At 34.6% G+C, this 16,610-nt stretch overlaps 1 protein-coding gene across 1 annotated transcript; it reads right to left on the reverse strand.

Moving 5' to 3' along the window:
• Nucleotides 1-10,607: 10,607 nt before the first annotated feature.
• Nucleotides 10,608-11,688, reverse strand: LOC131855744 (WUSCHEL-related homeobox 8-like). The gene is made up of 4 exons (XM_057964909.2): nucleotides 11,600-11,688; nucleotides 11,246-11,458; nucleotides 11,012-11,091; nucleotides 10,608-10,908 (listed from the first exon to the last, which is right to left on the reverse strand). Exons 1-4 carry the CDS (start codon nucleotides 11,619-11,621, stop codon nucleotides 10,801-10,803), a joined length of 423 nt encoding a protein of 140 aa, XP_057820892.2. The 5' UTR covers nucleotides 11,622-11,688; the 3' UTR covers nucleotides 10,608-10,800.
• Between the last annotated feature and the right edge of the window lie 4,922 nt (nucleotides 11,689-16,610).

A 16,610-nucleotide genomic window follows, 5' to 3' on the forward strand; every position in this document is an offset into this window, starting at 1 on the left:
AATAGATGTGTTAAACTCATCCTCTTTCCTCAAAATATGTTCAATATGATCTTTAGGGGAGAGAGAATTAAGGAAATTTCTTATTATTTCATCTTCTTTCTCTAAGGGATGCTTATGGGTAAGACAAACTTTAGGAGAAGGGTAAGCATTTATCATTAATTCATCATCTCTAGTGGGAATTTTGTTGAAAAAGGAAATACCATCACTAGGAAATGTAGGGATAATGTCATCTTCTTGCACAAAAGGATCCTCATGAAGGGAGTGTTTTTTAGGAGGAACATGAACATATTTCTCCAAAGATTCATGCTTAGGAAGGAGATCTTTGAAAGAAGTGTTCATAACCTCTTGTTGCACTAACATGCCCCCATTGGAAGGACCAACTTTAGGAGAAAATAAGTCAATGTCCATCAATACCTTTTCACTTAGAGAGGCATCATGTAGGGAAGATGAAGTAACATTAAGAAAGGTGTTTATGATATCATTCTCTTCCTCTAGGATAGCTAAATAGGAAGGGCACATTTTAGGAGAATTGTCAAGATCACTCTTAAAGTCTTCATCCTTAGAGAACGGGAGAGTCTCAAAGGGATTGGAAGCAACTCTTTTAGGCACTAAAATGTTGTTATAGATGGGGGGAGGTTCTTTAGGAGAAGGAAAAATTGAAACAAGGGAAGCTAACCCATTATCAAATGAATGCATCATGACAACAATTTTCCTCTTTCAAATGATAACACATGCAAAATAGAAGGAAATGTTTAATTTTAACCAATGCGAGCACTTAGAATGTAGATTTAGAAAATGAAATTTATGATTCAAATGAGTTCCTAAATCAGAATTGAAATTAATTAAGCTACCACAAGTTCAACTTTGAATTTTAGCAAAAATTTCCTCTAAATTTTGGAATTTTGCAAGAAATTACAACTTGTAAATGCAAATTTGAATTTGAAATAGCATAAACACTCAAATTTGAAAACATAGATCAGAATTAGAGAAGATTGGAATTCACGTCGGGTTCACCAAAATGTGTAGGGGAAAAAGTGACACTAAGCAAACATGCCCTAATCTCAATTTCAATCACACACTTGTGGAATACGAAAGAGCCTAGAGGTATCACACAATTGGCTACTTCTTTTTGTAGAAGAGAGAGAGCCATGGGCTACCTATTAGGATTTCTATTCCTTTGCTGCAAATGATAGATAAAATGATGCAAGTTCAACTACTAGCCCTAGAGTGCAAGTATGAACTAGTAACAAGATTGCAAGATTGAGATTAAGTGATGAAAAGCTATAAACACAAGGATAAAAGGAGAATGCAGATGTGTACCCATAGTTAAAATCTGAGTGAAAAAGTTTAGGACGGGGGCGTGGGCACCACTGTCCTAATTCTGCCCCTGAAACTGCTATTTTGCAACCTAGAAAGCTATCGGAAAGTGCTGAAAACTTGTTGTCTGACAGAAGGACCAGGGCACCCACCGCCCCTGTCCCAGGGACCAGGGCGCCCAGCGCCCCTATCCTGGCAAGACCAGGGCGCCCCACGCCCCTGTCCTGGTCTTTTGCTCTGCAATTTGGTGTGGAGTGCTGTCTCGGCCTGCTTTTCCCAGATCTACAACTTGCAACGTCGTCCAAATCCCGAAACCTGCACTTATATCTGAAAAGGTGTGTTGGGCGGCTATATAGGGTTTCGCCTTAGTCAAACCCCCACTTTGGTGATTTCCACCTCCACGAATAGCCAAGTTGTATAGTAAAAGTTGTCTGTGCAGACCTTGTGTGTGTGCAAGATCCTAAAATGAAAGTAAGCAAACTAGAGCAACCTAGAAAGTAAACCCTAATTGCTTGTAAATGATAATGTAAATGCTCCAAATCAAGATGCAAAGTGATCTAAAGCATGAATACAAATGATATGATGAGGCTTATGCAAAGACATGAAAACAACATGAAACCATACCCAACCCCAAGGGGGGGTACAAGCCAATCTTCAGTCAGTGATCCCTTATTGTTCTTCAATGTCTTCCAAGCCCTAAATGGATGAATGAAATTGATGGATGCTTGATGGAGGGATGTTGAATGTTGTTGAAGTCTTCAAAGATCTGCTCTTTCATTGTATAGAAGACCCCTGAAACCCAAAATTCTGGATCCTTTCTAATGAAGAAAGAGAGCTCTTATATATGAAACCTTAGGTCTTAATTTCAACTTTAGGTTGACCTAGAGATTGAATCTCCTGCCAATTTCTGTGGGTTAAGCTTTATTTTATGATTGGATTGCGCTCCTAAAATTTCGGGAAAAATGTCCGGGACCATGTGCACGCCGGGCGCCATGGTCCCGACAACTTTTCACCAAATTTTCAGGGCAGTCGGATATGATGATTTTAGAGCGAATCCCAAAGTTACAGCTGATTTCGAGATGTTTTGACCCCCAAAATCAAGCCCCCAAGTTCAAAATAGGACCTAATTAGGGTTTTTGATTAAATGATGTATTGGAGGAATAAAATGAAAGGGGCACACTTTAATGAAAGGGCCCAACTTTATGATATGGGAGATGATAAAATAGAACCTTAGACCTAATTAATTTAATTAATTAAGTGCTAAAGGGGAAATGCAACGCAAAATGCAAAATGCGCCAAGGCGGGTGCTAAACTAGGTGTGAAATTGTACCACCCTAGCAAGTCCATACAATTTACAACGCTACATTATCAACTTTCTAAATAAATCCAAGGGAGGGAAATGAAAATCATGACATGGAACGTCTAAGGTTTCTCAGCCCCTGAAAAGAGATGCTTGGTTAAATGCACTTTAAAAACGTCTTCTAATGATGTTATTTTATTCCAAGAAACCAAGCTTGATGTAGAGAAGGCTGCAATTTTTTTTAAATATTGCAGTAAGTGGGAAGGTTTTTTTCAAGAGCCTAGAGGTTTGTCTGGAGGTTTAGGGATTATGTGAGATCCACTTGTGGTGGCTGTCAAGTTTGTTGCTTCTAATTCTCACTAGATGTTATGTTGCATCAAATGTATTTCTCTTGATTTGGAGTTCCCCATGATCAACTTGTATGGTCCTACTAAAACTGAAGACAAAGCCAAGTTGTAGATGGACCTATCTGAGAAAATTAGTAATATTGATGGGGACAAGATTATAGTTGTTGGGGATTTTAATGTGATCCTTCCCCACAATGAGAAAACTGGAGGAATTTCAAGAGTCAACAGAACTATGGAAGACTTCAGGAGGTTTGTTTTGGATAACAATATAATTGATATTATTCCCAAAAATGGTAAATGTACATGGACTAACCAAAGATTTAATATTACCAACATTTCAAAGAGATTGGATCATTTTCAGGTAGGCTCTTCATGGGTGCTTGGTTCTCAAGTAGTTGTCTCTCGAATTCTACCCATATCTATTTCTAAATCATTTTCCAATGCAGTTCGAGTTTGATATTTCAGTAAAGAAATTTAAGGGATATTTCAAATTTCGGAGCATGTGGTTGCAGGATGATTCTTTTATTATCACTATTAAAAACTGGTGGGATAAGAGCAATATTTTCAAAGGTACTCCCAACTTCTGTTTCATAAAATGCTTGCATTTTTTGAAAAGAAAAATTAAGCTTTGAAATTTAGAGAAATTTAAGAGTATCTTTTTGAAAAACTTAAAAATGAGGAGTTGAGTGCTCTAAACAAGAAAGTTATTCAAGGATGAATTCTTAATGAAGATTAGAGAGGGAAAAGTAGTTAAATGCTAGATATTAGAGTTGTTTGAAAGAAAAGAATTTTTTTGGAGAGATAAGTCTTAGGAGATGTGGATTGTTGTCGGTCATTCTAATGCCAAATATTTTCACTCATTGGTCAAAGCAAGAAGAGGTGCTAATATGATTGATGTTGTTAAATATTTGGATGGCATCTTGTGTACTAAGGCTGAAGGCACTGTAAGAATTAGGGTGTAACATTTCCTAAAATTGCATGGAGCATCAACTGGGGGTGATCGTAGTCTCTAAGATAAGGTAGATGGGTTTATTAAGGAGGAAGTCAAGCAGGAGGATAACGCTTTTATCACCCAACCTTATTCCTTAGAATAATTCAAGGCCTCTACATTTATGTTGCACCTGAACAAGGCCCCAAGGTTGGATGGCATCACGATGGAACTATTTCATAAATGCTAGGACAATATGGGTTATGATATTCTTGTTTTGGTAGAAGACTTTAGGAGAAAAAAAAAGTTTGTAAAACAGATTAATAATACTGTCATCCCTCTGATTCTGAAGAAACAAAACTATGAGACAATGGCTAAATACAAACCAATCTCTCTGTAACTCTATTTGTAAAATTATTTTCAAAGTGATGGCAAAGAGGCTAAATAAAATTCTTTATAGGCTTCTCTAAGAAGAATAGAATTATTTTACTCTATAAAGGGAGATTATAGACAACATCATTCTAGTGTTAGAGACTATTCATTTCATGAATTTGGAGAATACGAAGGACATCATTGTTAAGTTGAATATTACCAAGTCATACAATCAGGTCAGTTGGGAATTTTTTATTCTGGTGTTAAAGATATGGTTTTAAAAAGGGATGGTTGGACTGTATCTATTCTTCCATCTCCTCTTCAAAGATATATGTTCTGGTTAACGGCTCGGTCAATCATTTTTTTGATGCCAAGAATGTGCTGAGGCAAGGAGACCCATTGTCCCCTTCACTATTTGTGGTAATGGCCCAGGTTCTCGGTAGAAATATCAAATTCAATTGTACTTTGAGTTGGTGGCAGGGCATTAACATGCATAAAGATCTTGATCTGGTTACTCATTCCCAATTTGTAGACAACACAATGTTGTTTTATGAAGCTTCGATGAGGCAAGTGACAACGATGAAATTGGTCCTGGAAGAATATTTAGCAGCCTCAGACCAAAGTATGAAAAAATATAAATCACAAGTGTTCTTTATCAATACATGCAAGTGGAGTCAAAAGAGAATTGCGAGTATTTTGCAGTTCTAGATCGCTATATTCCCTACTAAGTATCTCAAAGTTCCTCTACATTTTGGAAGGAATAAAGCTTCTCTTCTGGAGGATGTTATCAATAATTATCAATCTAATGGAATGTCCTATAGAAACAAGTGGTTGTCACAGGCTAAGAGGATCTTGATGATCAAATCGTTCCTTTCTGTCATGTCCATTTTTGTAATGTCATGTTTTAGTTTATCTACGAGAGCAATCGGTGTGCTAGACAGTTTTCTCTAAAATTTCCTTTGGGAGGGCTCGAAGGAAGAAAGGAGGGTTTTGCTCATCAATTGGCTGACTGCCTAAGGAGGAAGGAAGAGCTAGTTTGAGGAAAATGAATCTCCAAAACTTAGCACTTGGTACTAAGTTGGTATGGAAATTATACAAATCCCCAAATCAAGCTTGGTGTAAAACTATGAGGAAAAAATAATTGCACTTGAATGATCCTGAAAGGATATTTACTATGGCTAATTTTTGTAATGGCTCATAAACATGGAGATTTCTATGGGAAAGCATAAGGATCATAACAGAGCATATTACATGGAAGATTGGCAATGTTAGGAAGGCTAATTTCTAGAGAGACTCTTGGAATGGGGAGGAAACTATTTACAGAGCTTTTGAAGACAATGAGTGGATAGATTGTATTGAGCTCAAAATGGGTGCATTTCTATAAGATTATATCATTTCTTCTAGGGACGGGCCTAATCAATTTTCTTGGAGATTAATTGAAGAAGGTATTAGTGAAGAAAATAGTCATAAACTTTCGGAGATTCTTGTCAGTTAGAGGGTCGTTTTAATAGGGGAAAAAGATGAAGTTATTTAGTGTATGGCCAAAAGTGGAGATTACAAGGTGAGTCTGGGATATTTGGTTCAGAGGAGGAGATGCAGGGGGCTTTGTTGGTTAGCAAGGATTTGTTGGGATAAGAGATTTCTTCCAAGGAAACAAGCCTTTTTATTGATCACTCTCCATGGTAGGATTCTAATGCGTGATAGACTTAAAACAATTTGCATCAAAGGTCCCAATATATGCCCCATGTGTAGACAAAACAAAGAGAAATCCAATCATTTGCTTCTTTGGTGTCCATTTACGGTAGGTTGCTAGGTTTGGTTCATGGAAATTATAGGAGTTGAGAAAATACAACACCACAGGAGCCTGAAGATCTTCTGCAAGCCGAATAACTTGTTACAAGGAGAAGCAATGAAGCAAAATTTGAAGAACATACAAAACACAGAGAATATGCTCAAAAAGAGAGAGCTCAATATTCACAAAAATATGTAATATGATTCTTACAATGAAAAGAAAGAACTCAACCTTTAATAGGTCAAGAAACCCTAAAAAGGGAAAACCTAGGTTTGCACATAATAATTAATTATATGTACCTAAAGTTAGTTTAAGTGTAAAAGAGATAAAGGGAACTTAAATAATTAAACAAAGAATGTTTAATTAATCAAGTAAATACCCGAATACTCTAATAGAAATGATAGAGTGGTAGGCAACACGGAATGATAAATTTTTTGATTTCCTAAATGCCTGGCCAATAGACAGGGTTAATTCAAAATGGGGGTACATTTGGATAGTTGGGTCTTTGATTGTTGCCTAGCATATTTTGAGAAGAATGTTTGCCTATAGAGATTATCATCAGTAGGATTAAGGTGTTTATTACAGAAGTGGTCAACGGAAAAATTCCTCTTAGAAAAGTGAAAACGGTTACAAAATGGGATAAATGTATAGAGGACAAGTGGCAACTTTTGAACTTTGGGGAGGTCAAGATTGTTTATAGTAATTTATCAAGGAAGGGTATAAAATGGAAGGCTCCTAGGAAGGACTTTTTCAATTTGAATTTTGATGGGGCCAGCAAAGGAAACCCTAGGGAGGGGAGGTTTGGGGCCATTATCCAAGATGATTCTGGCAATTTGGTGTCTTTTGCATAGCTTTATGGGTACTGCCACCAATAACAAAGCTGAAATGAAGGCTTATGACAGAGGATTGGAATTATGTCGAGAGAAGGGCCTTTCCAAAATAGAGGTTGAAGGGGACTCTCAAATAGTGGCAAACAGCGTACTGAAATCTATCATTTCTAATTAAAGGCTTGCGCAATGGTTGTTTGGAATTACAAAAAAAAAGAAGCAATTCTTATATTTCTCTATATCTCACATTTTTCGTGAGGGGAACCGGGTGGAAGATTGGCTTGACAACAAGGGAGTAAGAAGTTGTACTCCAGATGAAATAGTGGATGAGAAAACTCTACAGAAGGAGCTAAGGGACATAATCATGATGGATTCCTATTAGGAATCTAGTCTTTCACAGGTGGGCAATGCTTGAAGTTATTTGGCATTGGCTCTTTACTATGGCTTTAGCTTCAGTGTCTTGATTCTACTCGAATGATCATTTGGACAGTCATTGGGATTGACTATGCCACAAAAGGATATGTAAGGGCTTGGATGAGTTATAGATGGAGGTGCATGTTTCTAAAAAAGTTTGGTGGATTGAGTGCAAGATTTGCAAGATGTGTTGGGTACGGAAATGCTATATTGGATGGATTCTTTGCAGAGAGATATATTCTCATGTTTTCTTGGGATATGGTGTTATATCTCCTGGGCTTGATATATTGCACCTTGTTCACCTTTGTTTGCATCTACAAAATTTACAGTTGCAGCGAGGATTGGAAGTATGGAGAATTTGTTTGGTGTTATATGTTGTTGGGAGTCTCAAGCAGGGGTCACCGAGTCCTCGGAGGAACAAGTGAAAAAACTTTTTAACAAAGTTGAAGACAAGTTGAAGGAATCGGTGATTCAGATTCTGGGATATGATTTCTAAAGTGAAGGCCATGTCTATGATGGGGAGGTCTACCAAGCATTGTACGAGCTCATCGTCCAGATCTTGGGTTATCTGCTGAGTGCCTTTGGGATTGTTCACAAAATGGTTCGGGAGGAGAATGTCGAAGGAGCTAAAATTGCTATGAATGCTCTCAAAGTTGTCCCAAACTCGGGTATTATGGTTGGTTTTTTTTATTTTGCAATAGAAGGCAAAAACACTAAAATGAAGAAAGCATGGTCAATTTTCAAGTCTGGAGTGAGGAAGGAGAATAATCTGGACAAGTTTGAGGAGTTCATGCAAGAAAGTAAGGAGCTTTGGCTAGATGATATGGTGGAGAGGCTTGTGGTAATGGGGAAGAGTATAGCTTACCTCTATCACTGATTGTCATTTTGCTTTGTAGTAAGTAATATGGCTCTTCCAGTATACTATGCAATTTTTCTTTTTGAATCAATATATGGGTACTGCCTCCTTAGACAGATGTTAACAAATATATATATATAATACTATTAAATATTATAATTTTATATTATTAAATATATTTATTATTAAATATGTTCAATGTCTAATATTAAATAATAATTATGAGTAATATTCATAATATTATTATAACATGTATTTAATAATATTTAATATTATAATATTAATGTTAAATGATTATTTCAGCAATTAATTAATTAAAATAAGTATTAAGATTCTAAAAAACACACTTTCTACTGAAATTATGAGCCTTTTGATGAAACATTGCAATGTCTTAATCAAATTTATTTTCTTCTTTGTCTTGTAACAAAACTTAAAGAATGATATTTTACATTGAACAAAGCAATTAATAATTACAAAATTGAAGCTATATAACATTTTTACAATAGTTAAACTTACTCTTAAAAAGAAATAAACAAAACTATATGCCTTGTATAACTTATTCTTTAATCTGCTGTACCTGATAATTATTTAATTATATTTACTCTTGTTATTCCTTTAATAAGATGATCTTATGAAAATAATCAAATGTAACAATAACAAATCTCAACTGGCTCAATCTTATCGACACTCTTCAAACTTCATTTCACTGAACCCATGACACGTCCCAGTTAAAGTACAATACTAAATATATTAAAATCTAAAAAAGTAGCCACCAGTCACGCTCTGTTGCAATCTGTCACCGCCTCCAAAAGCTACAATCTTAATATTGTTTGTCCCGTTTCATTTACCAACGTTTTCATTAGATTACAGCAATATACAGATCTTTGACCTAAATTACATCTACCACGCCTGACACACTCGGGAATGGGCGAAAAAAGGATCAACCTATTGTATTTCTCAATGGGAATGACAGACACTCGTGCATCAACCTAGTATTGGAAATAGAAAACAAAGAATGCTCTATTACGCAGCAACCTAGAAACATGCAACCGGAGCCTTCTTCCATACTCTACCAAATGTTTCACTATTACGCCACCTAAAAATTTAGGTGTTTCCTTTTTTTATATGTTACTGTATTTCTCAATGGTGGGTATGGAATCAGGCAGGCTGGTTTTAATGTGAATTTCAAAAATAGAAGCAGGGATGCTAGTGCATGGCTGTAACAGTTGGCCTTCATTGGGGAGATTGTTGGGAATGTGAAGTCCAACAGTCACATGACCTTTCGCGTTCTCCCAATTGTTCATTTCATATCTGAATATGATTATATAATGGCTGTGTGCAGCCCATGTATTGAAGTTGATTAATAGAAGTTATTCCCTGTTTTCACTGTAGATGTAGGCATATTTGCGGAACCACGATAAATCGTGTGTTGTCTCTTCTTATTACTTTTCTGTTTCTGTTATTGTTTTCTCTGCTCTTTCTAATCTTTACAATTACGCCACCTAAAAATTTAAGTGTTTCCTTTTTTTTCACATGTTACTGTATTTCTCAATGATAGATATGAATCAACCCAGAAACTACGAACCATTTGTCATGCTCTACAATCTGAATTGAATACACAAGATTATCAACACTCTCCAAAAGCTGTTCTATTCGCCGCCTTCAAAAGCTGCCATCTTATTATTGTTTGTCACCTTTCATTTACTAGCAAAGATCTTTGAGCTAAACAAAATCCACCACGCGTGACACACTCTACTCGGGAATGGGAGAAAAAGGATGCTCGTGCATCAACCTAGTATTGGAAATAGAGAAAAAAACGATGTTCATTATGTGCAATAAAAACCTTCTTCCATTCTCTACCAGATGCATCTCGGCCCTTCCCAATACTCGCAGTGAACCGTTATGCAATTTGTCACCGCTTTTGACATTAAAAGCTACCATCTTATTGTTTGCCCCCTTTCATTTACTAAGGTTTCCATTGAATCACAGCAGAACAAAGAGTTTTAACCTAAATAAAATCCCCTTAATGTTAGAATTGGAATGCTTCCATAATCTACCAGAAACGTGCTGCAGAAAGCCTCTTCTTCCATACTCTCACTGTATTTCTCCATGCTTCAATAACAACACCTTAAAATTTGGGTATTCCTTTTTTTATGCTTAGATTATGTTACATAATCTCACTGTATTTCTCCATGGTTGGTTATGGAAGTTTTCAGAAATGCTAAAAGGAATTTTAGTTTTAGTTAGACACGAATGAAAGTAGAAAAATGAAACAATCTCTTTCAAAAGACACCGACTCTTCGGTATATTGATTACATCTAATAGATCCAAAATGCCATTGTTCACCATATGAATAATGTATTTATCTAAGCATTGAAGAATTTGCTGCGTGTTTTTCAAACCATAAATAGGAATGAAAAATATTTGTAAAAAAAAATTATTCATTGAGATCAACGGCAATTTTCAGCTATGCAAAGATTGTCGCAAAAGCTAATCTTGAAAACCCTTATAAATTAATCAACTGTCAATAAAGATTAGCCAGTGTTAGACATTCACAAAAGCTAATGTTGCAGATACAAATACATTTTCTCCACCCTTAAAAACCCAATAATCAGTTGCCAAAAATCTCATAAAGTTTCTTCGGCTGTTAAGAACTTCCTCCTTTATCAGGATGTAAAGGAAATAATTGCAAAGTTGCTAATTCGGAAACATCTGTTGGTGAATTCCTCTGAAACCGTCCACTCTCTTCTTCTTCCTGCATACGCATGAACGTGAGTTAACATATATGAAATTTTATAAGGCAATGATTTTTTCTACAAACTCTTAAATGTATCGGAACAAGGAATTATAATCCTTACCTTTAAAAATATTTCGTTCGCTTCCTTTGGTCCGAATACAGATGATTTAGTAGTACCATAGATTGGAGTACGTTTGGAAACTGAAAAATATATGCCTATCATTAGGATTGTATAGAAAAGGAGAAAAAAAAACTAAACAGATTACATTTGAGATAACGTGTAAAGCCATTACTTTCTTTCCAGATTTATAATAGTCTGTACATATTGCCCAAGTAATTAAAAAAAAACACATACTACAAAGCTTGTTTCGATTATTTGCATTTTGAAACCAATAGAAAACATTTCTTTGTTCCACTCTGCCATATTGTTGTAGCACAGCAGTAATCTGAGCTATCCGTTCCCTTCTTGTGTTTTTGGTTCCAGTAGCAAATATGGACTCTAATATCCGCCTTTGTTCTAAATTTGGCTTCCATCTTTTGGGCAGGTGTCCATTGCTTGTGCTCTCCACTACATTCCAGGAACAAACCCATTTAGGCACTATAGTAGAAAGAAGTATAGAGGGAAAACACAAAAAGATAAAAAGACGGTGATTGTAATGTCAAAAATGGGAAAAAATTGATTTCAAAACTGAAAGGCTCATTCACTTACCCATAGACTTGCCTTGATCCATTTAAATCTTTTTTCAATATCGCAACCCTGCAACACAAAATTTCTGAACTTGCTCTCTGATCTTAGCTCACAAGATTGCACCTTCTAGACCACTCAAACAAGTGAAGGGATTGCGAAAGAGGAGGAGAGATTGGAGAAAATGGATCTATGGAACAAATTAAATAGGTGAATGGATAAATGGAAATTTTCAAAGTCGGTGATCTAATCCATCCAATAGTTAATTAGGATCTAATCCATCTAATAGTTAATTAAGACACTAAGAGAAATATGATTTAATTTTAAAGATGAATCTATAATTTCAATTTTCAAACAGTTGTTTCTATAATGTTCCAATAAACTTCACCTCTCATCTAACCGTTATTAGGATAGATTAGAGAAATATTATTTTATTATTTTTGTATTATTATAAATGAAAAAGGGTAATTTAGATTTCCAAAGAGTTGTTTCTATAGTTTTTCAGTAAACTTTTGTCCCGCAATAAATAAGTGATTTATGATTATACACGGTAAGTGAGGGAAATATAGAAGTTGTTTATGTAGTTCTCCACTAAACTTATGTGGCATGATAAACAAGTGATATGATGATTATATATGAGGAATGTAAACTTTTTTCTATAATTTTCTACTGAAATTATACCCATGGTAAATAAGTGATCTCATGGTTATATACGCTAGGTAATGAAAATATTATTTATTTACTTTTAATTTTATTTTAGAAAATAATCCACATTTTGGATTTTCAATAAGGTGTTTCTATAATTTTTCACTAAAATAATCTCACATGATCTAATGGTTATATTAGACAAGGATGAGAAATATTACTTTTTTTTTAATTTTATTATAAATAAAAAACATAAATTCCATCTTTATAGAACTCTTTCTATAATGTTGTAACAAACTTACGATGGTGGTAAATAAATGAGTTAATGATTATGTATCTAATAGAAAAATTATTGTATTTTAAAGGAGAATGGCAAATAAATGATCCAATGAATATGCACAATAGATAGAGAAATATTATTTTATTTTTATGTTTTATTTTTATTTTTTAAATAATAATTTTAATATTTTAAATATGTCTATAATTTTTTAATAAATTATAAACAAAAAAATAATATAATGTTTCAAAATATAATTATTAAATATATATTTAATACTAATGAAGAACTCCATCTCTGTATTTTTCAACTTGGATTCAAGAATGAAATGATGATTTTTGTGTAACAGCAAGAGTATTATATTTATTAATACAAAAGGCAGGGAGCGAGAGTAGGAGCAAGGGAGGAGCTAGGGTTTCAAGAGATGAGAGGATTATGAAGATGGGGATGGTTTCTATGAGCAAGATATGGTTGGAAGGTTGGTATTTAGCCTAATCCAGTGGTTCTACTCTTTTTTGTAGATTTTACTATCCTTTTTTGCTAAGAGACTTTGAAGTCAAATCTTCATTTTTTTCTTCCAAGGTCATATATTTCTCATCTGAAATCTATTTTTCACAAACAAGTGGGTGTTGAAAATCTAGTCCTATGCTCTACACAAATATGTCACTTGCTTTTCTAGATTTTGCATCAATTTTTTAAAGAGCTCATTTACATTTATTTATTGATTTTGTTAGTTAACAACATTAAAAGTTGCAAAATGGTTGATTTTTCTTTTCAAGGGGTAGTATTTCATCTTTCAAATCCTCATACTACCCTAACCCTTACCTAATTTGAAAACCACATTCCAATGGAGAAACTTACACTCCAAAATTATCATAGCTGGAAAGTTCATATGTCCCAACTACTTTAGTGTATGGTTTTACGGCCCTGTTTGGATGAGAACCAACTAGATATTACGTGAGTATTTGAGAGTATTTGAGAGATTACAATATAGGAACCAGATGCATACAACTATGGGTTTGATTGAACTGCATGTTTTAGATGGTTTCCTATTTCATCTTAATTCAATCAAACACTCCTTAGATTATGTGGGTAAAATTTGAGGAGATTTTTGGGGTATTAATGAGTTCCATGCACTTAAACTTGAGTCACTTTTGACATCTTTGATACCTAATTCATAATCTTTCATTATGAAAATTACTTGGAGAAATTCAAGTCCATCAAAACACTTTAACAATGTTATGGAAAGGAAAAGATTAACAAAGAGTCTATCCTTCTAATTATGTATAAGCTTAGAGGACCCTTCTAGGTTTTTTATTCTACATTTTATTCCACCACAAATGCTTTGGGTGTAGCCTTCACTCATCCAGGTTCTTATAAGATTTTTGTGAACCTGTGACAAGAGAACAAGCTAAGATGACTTGGCTTGATTTTATTTTTGTTTCTATATCTTAGTCTTTGGTTGTGCATTCATCTACAATGAAATGGAAGAATAAAGAGAAGCACAAATATTTTTAGTCTAATCAGCCAACTACAAAATTTGCATAGGATTCATCAGATTCTTTTTCCTCCTCCAAGATAATAAGCATTGTTGTTATGGAAAGAAGATATAAGGTTTGAATCATATTCTAAAAAGAACAATATTTAGCCACCATCATCTGGTTCATCCTCTTCTACCATTTTTGGATTTGCACATTTTGGGTCAACTTCTATGGCATATGGTGAAGATAAGAAGAAAGGCCATGCTCTCTTTGCATCGACACATCTTCAGTCTAGTAGGTTTCTTATTGGTTTAGGAGCCTCTCATCATATGGCATCATCCTTGGGTATGTTCTCTTCTTTTCAGAATTATACTTTACCACACATTTGGATGGGTAATAACACTTACATGAGTATTACTAAGAGAGGGTCTATAGAGGTTGATGGTGGGACACTCAATGATGTCCTTTTTGTCCCTTCATTATCTTGCAACATCCTTTCCATATACCAAATTACTCACAATGGGATAAGCAACACAATAGATTCCACCCCTAATTTAGTGCTCATCGGATATCTACATAGCAGATAGCTTATTTAACTTGGCAATGTTGATCATGCATCTCACTTATATGAACTCTCTCATTTTTCTCCTTAGGAGATTGCACTTCTAGATCAACAGGTCCTCACTCTTAGTCATGTCTAGCGGATCAACTATGTGAGAGAGGTTTGGTCACTTGAACCTATGTGTTCTTCACACATCCTCCTTAGTTCCTCAAACTTGTGTTGAGACTCCTTCTCCATCACCTCTTGCTTCTTTAGAGAGCAACTCAATTTAGCAGAATGATAATTCCCTTCCAATTTCATCATTATGGGTTGAGAAACTTCCAGATATTATAGAGTTATTTGTTACATCACACACTACAAATATTGAGGACATGTTTGAGGGTATTCTATTCCTTGTTGATCATAGATTCATCATTATTGTCATCTCATCTTCAATGCATTTTAGGTTGTTCATCAGTTATCTTCATAGTTGTTTGGATTTGCTTCAATTTATTTATCATATATATAACTATAATGTCCCCATCCAATCCCTAAACCCAAGCAAGAAAAAAGAGCCATTTATAGTCCAGGTGTGGTAGGCCTAGGATACCTTCAAATTAGTTAGTATCAGAAATAGTGATCGTACATAGAAAGAATAGTATAATAAGGGCTACTTACTAGTCTGCATGAAGTAGTTTTAATATGCAGCAAGTAGTCATGTTGTAAGAAATATCCTTGTACTATCTTTACAAATGAAGATATCTTAGAATACCAAAAAAGATATAAATACACAATCCTCATTAAAGACTCATATAAAGGATAACGTGATTTTCCTAATGAATTCCCTCATGATTGAACTTAAAGTCGGCAACCTTCATCCATATCTTCATTACTAACCAAATTGACCATTGAAATCTAGTAATTATTAGTAATATCACAATGACAAGCAAGGATCAACTTCATCATGCTACAAGTGATCCATTCAGTCAAGTCAATACTAAATAACCTGATGGACTAGAAATCCTCATCAAAGTATACCACTGTCAAAGGGATGCAATTTGGTTGGGTTGACAAGTCAACAAGTAAGACAAGCAATTCATAATATAAGGTGATCATGCGTATGAGATAAAAGCAGTGAATTTGATATAGAAGGCATCCACTACATACTATCTAGGGAAATGGTCACCCTTAACTAATACAGCGCTTTCACTAATGGGTCGATGAAATGCATGTAGGCATAACCAATTTACAAAGTTTTAGTTTGAGTAGATTGGATAGCTTTCATCTCCATTCCCAAGAATTCGTATTTAATTATTTTTCTAGAAATATTGTTAGAGTCCAGATAGATATTTAATTAATTAATTGTTTCCTTTTCAAACATCTAGCAACCAATTAGTTATGGCATGTTAGAGTCTAATTAATCTTAGTCATTGGTTGAAATTAAATCATGGCCATTGGTTTTTCAATGAGACTAGTATAAAAGAGGATCAATGGGCGTTTGGAGAACACACTTGAGAAGCATTTGCAGTGATAGAAAATAAATTTGTAGTCTTGGCAAATAGTTTTACAGTAATAGAAAGGACATAGTGATAGCATTGGAGACAACAGGAGTGGAATTTCAGTGGGAGACATTGGGAGAAGAATTTCTGAAGGAGAACAGTGTCGAACCTCTGCCAGTAAGAGGCAAGCATTTTAAGTACCTCTTGATTTGCTAAAGTTTATTAAAATTCCTCATCTACAATACTAGTTTTCCCTTTGGGCTTTTTCCAAGGACAAATTGTCCAAAGATATCGTGTTCATTGTGTCGCATATTTTTTTCTGTGATTTTATTTATGAAGTTGCAGTCATATTATTTTTCAATATTTGTTGTGAATTAATTTCTGACAGTCAAATAATCCAATAAAAATGGGGATTAATAATCAGTAGCTACAATAGAATTTTCGCACGGTTTTGGAGCTTATCTAAGGATATAAAAGTCTTAGCATAGGCATAGGAAGAAAACTAGAGGGTTTATAAAACCCGATTTGACCTCTTTAGAATTATTATTATTATTTTTATTTTGAAATGGCCCAGGTAGGTTTAAGAGATCAG

The sequence above is a fragment of the Cryptomeria japonica genome, chromosome 3 (genome assembly GCF_030272615.1).
Source record: "Cryptomeria japonica chromosome 3, Sugi_1.0, whole genome shotgun sequence".
NCBI lineage: Eukaryota > Viridiplantae > Streptophyta > Pinopsida > Cupressales > Cupressaceae > Cryptomeria > Cryptomeria japonica.

Excerpts from the sequence above, each read along its gene's own strand:
- LOC131855744 (XM_057964909.2), bottom strand. The coding sequence starts at position 11,621 with ATGGATCAAGGCAAGTCTATGG. Across the intron at positions 11,092-11,245 it reads TAATCGAAACAAGCTTTGTA|TTTCCAAACGTACTCCAATC; the intron begins GTATGTGTTTTT and ends TATATTTTTCAG. Across the intron at positions 10,909-11,011 it reads CGAACGAAATATTTTTAAAG|GAAGAAGAAGAGAGTGGACG; the intron begins GTAAGGATTATA and ends ATGCGTATGCAG.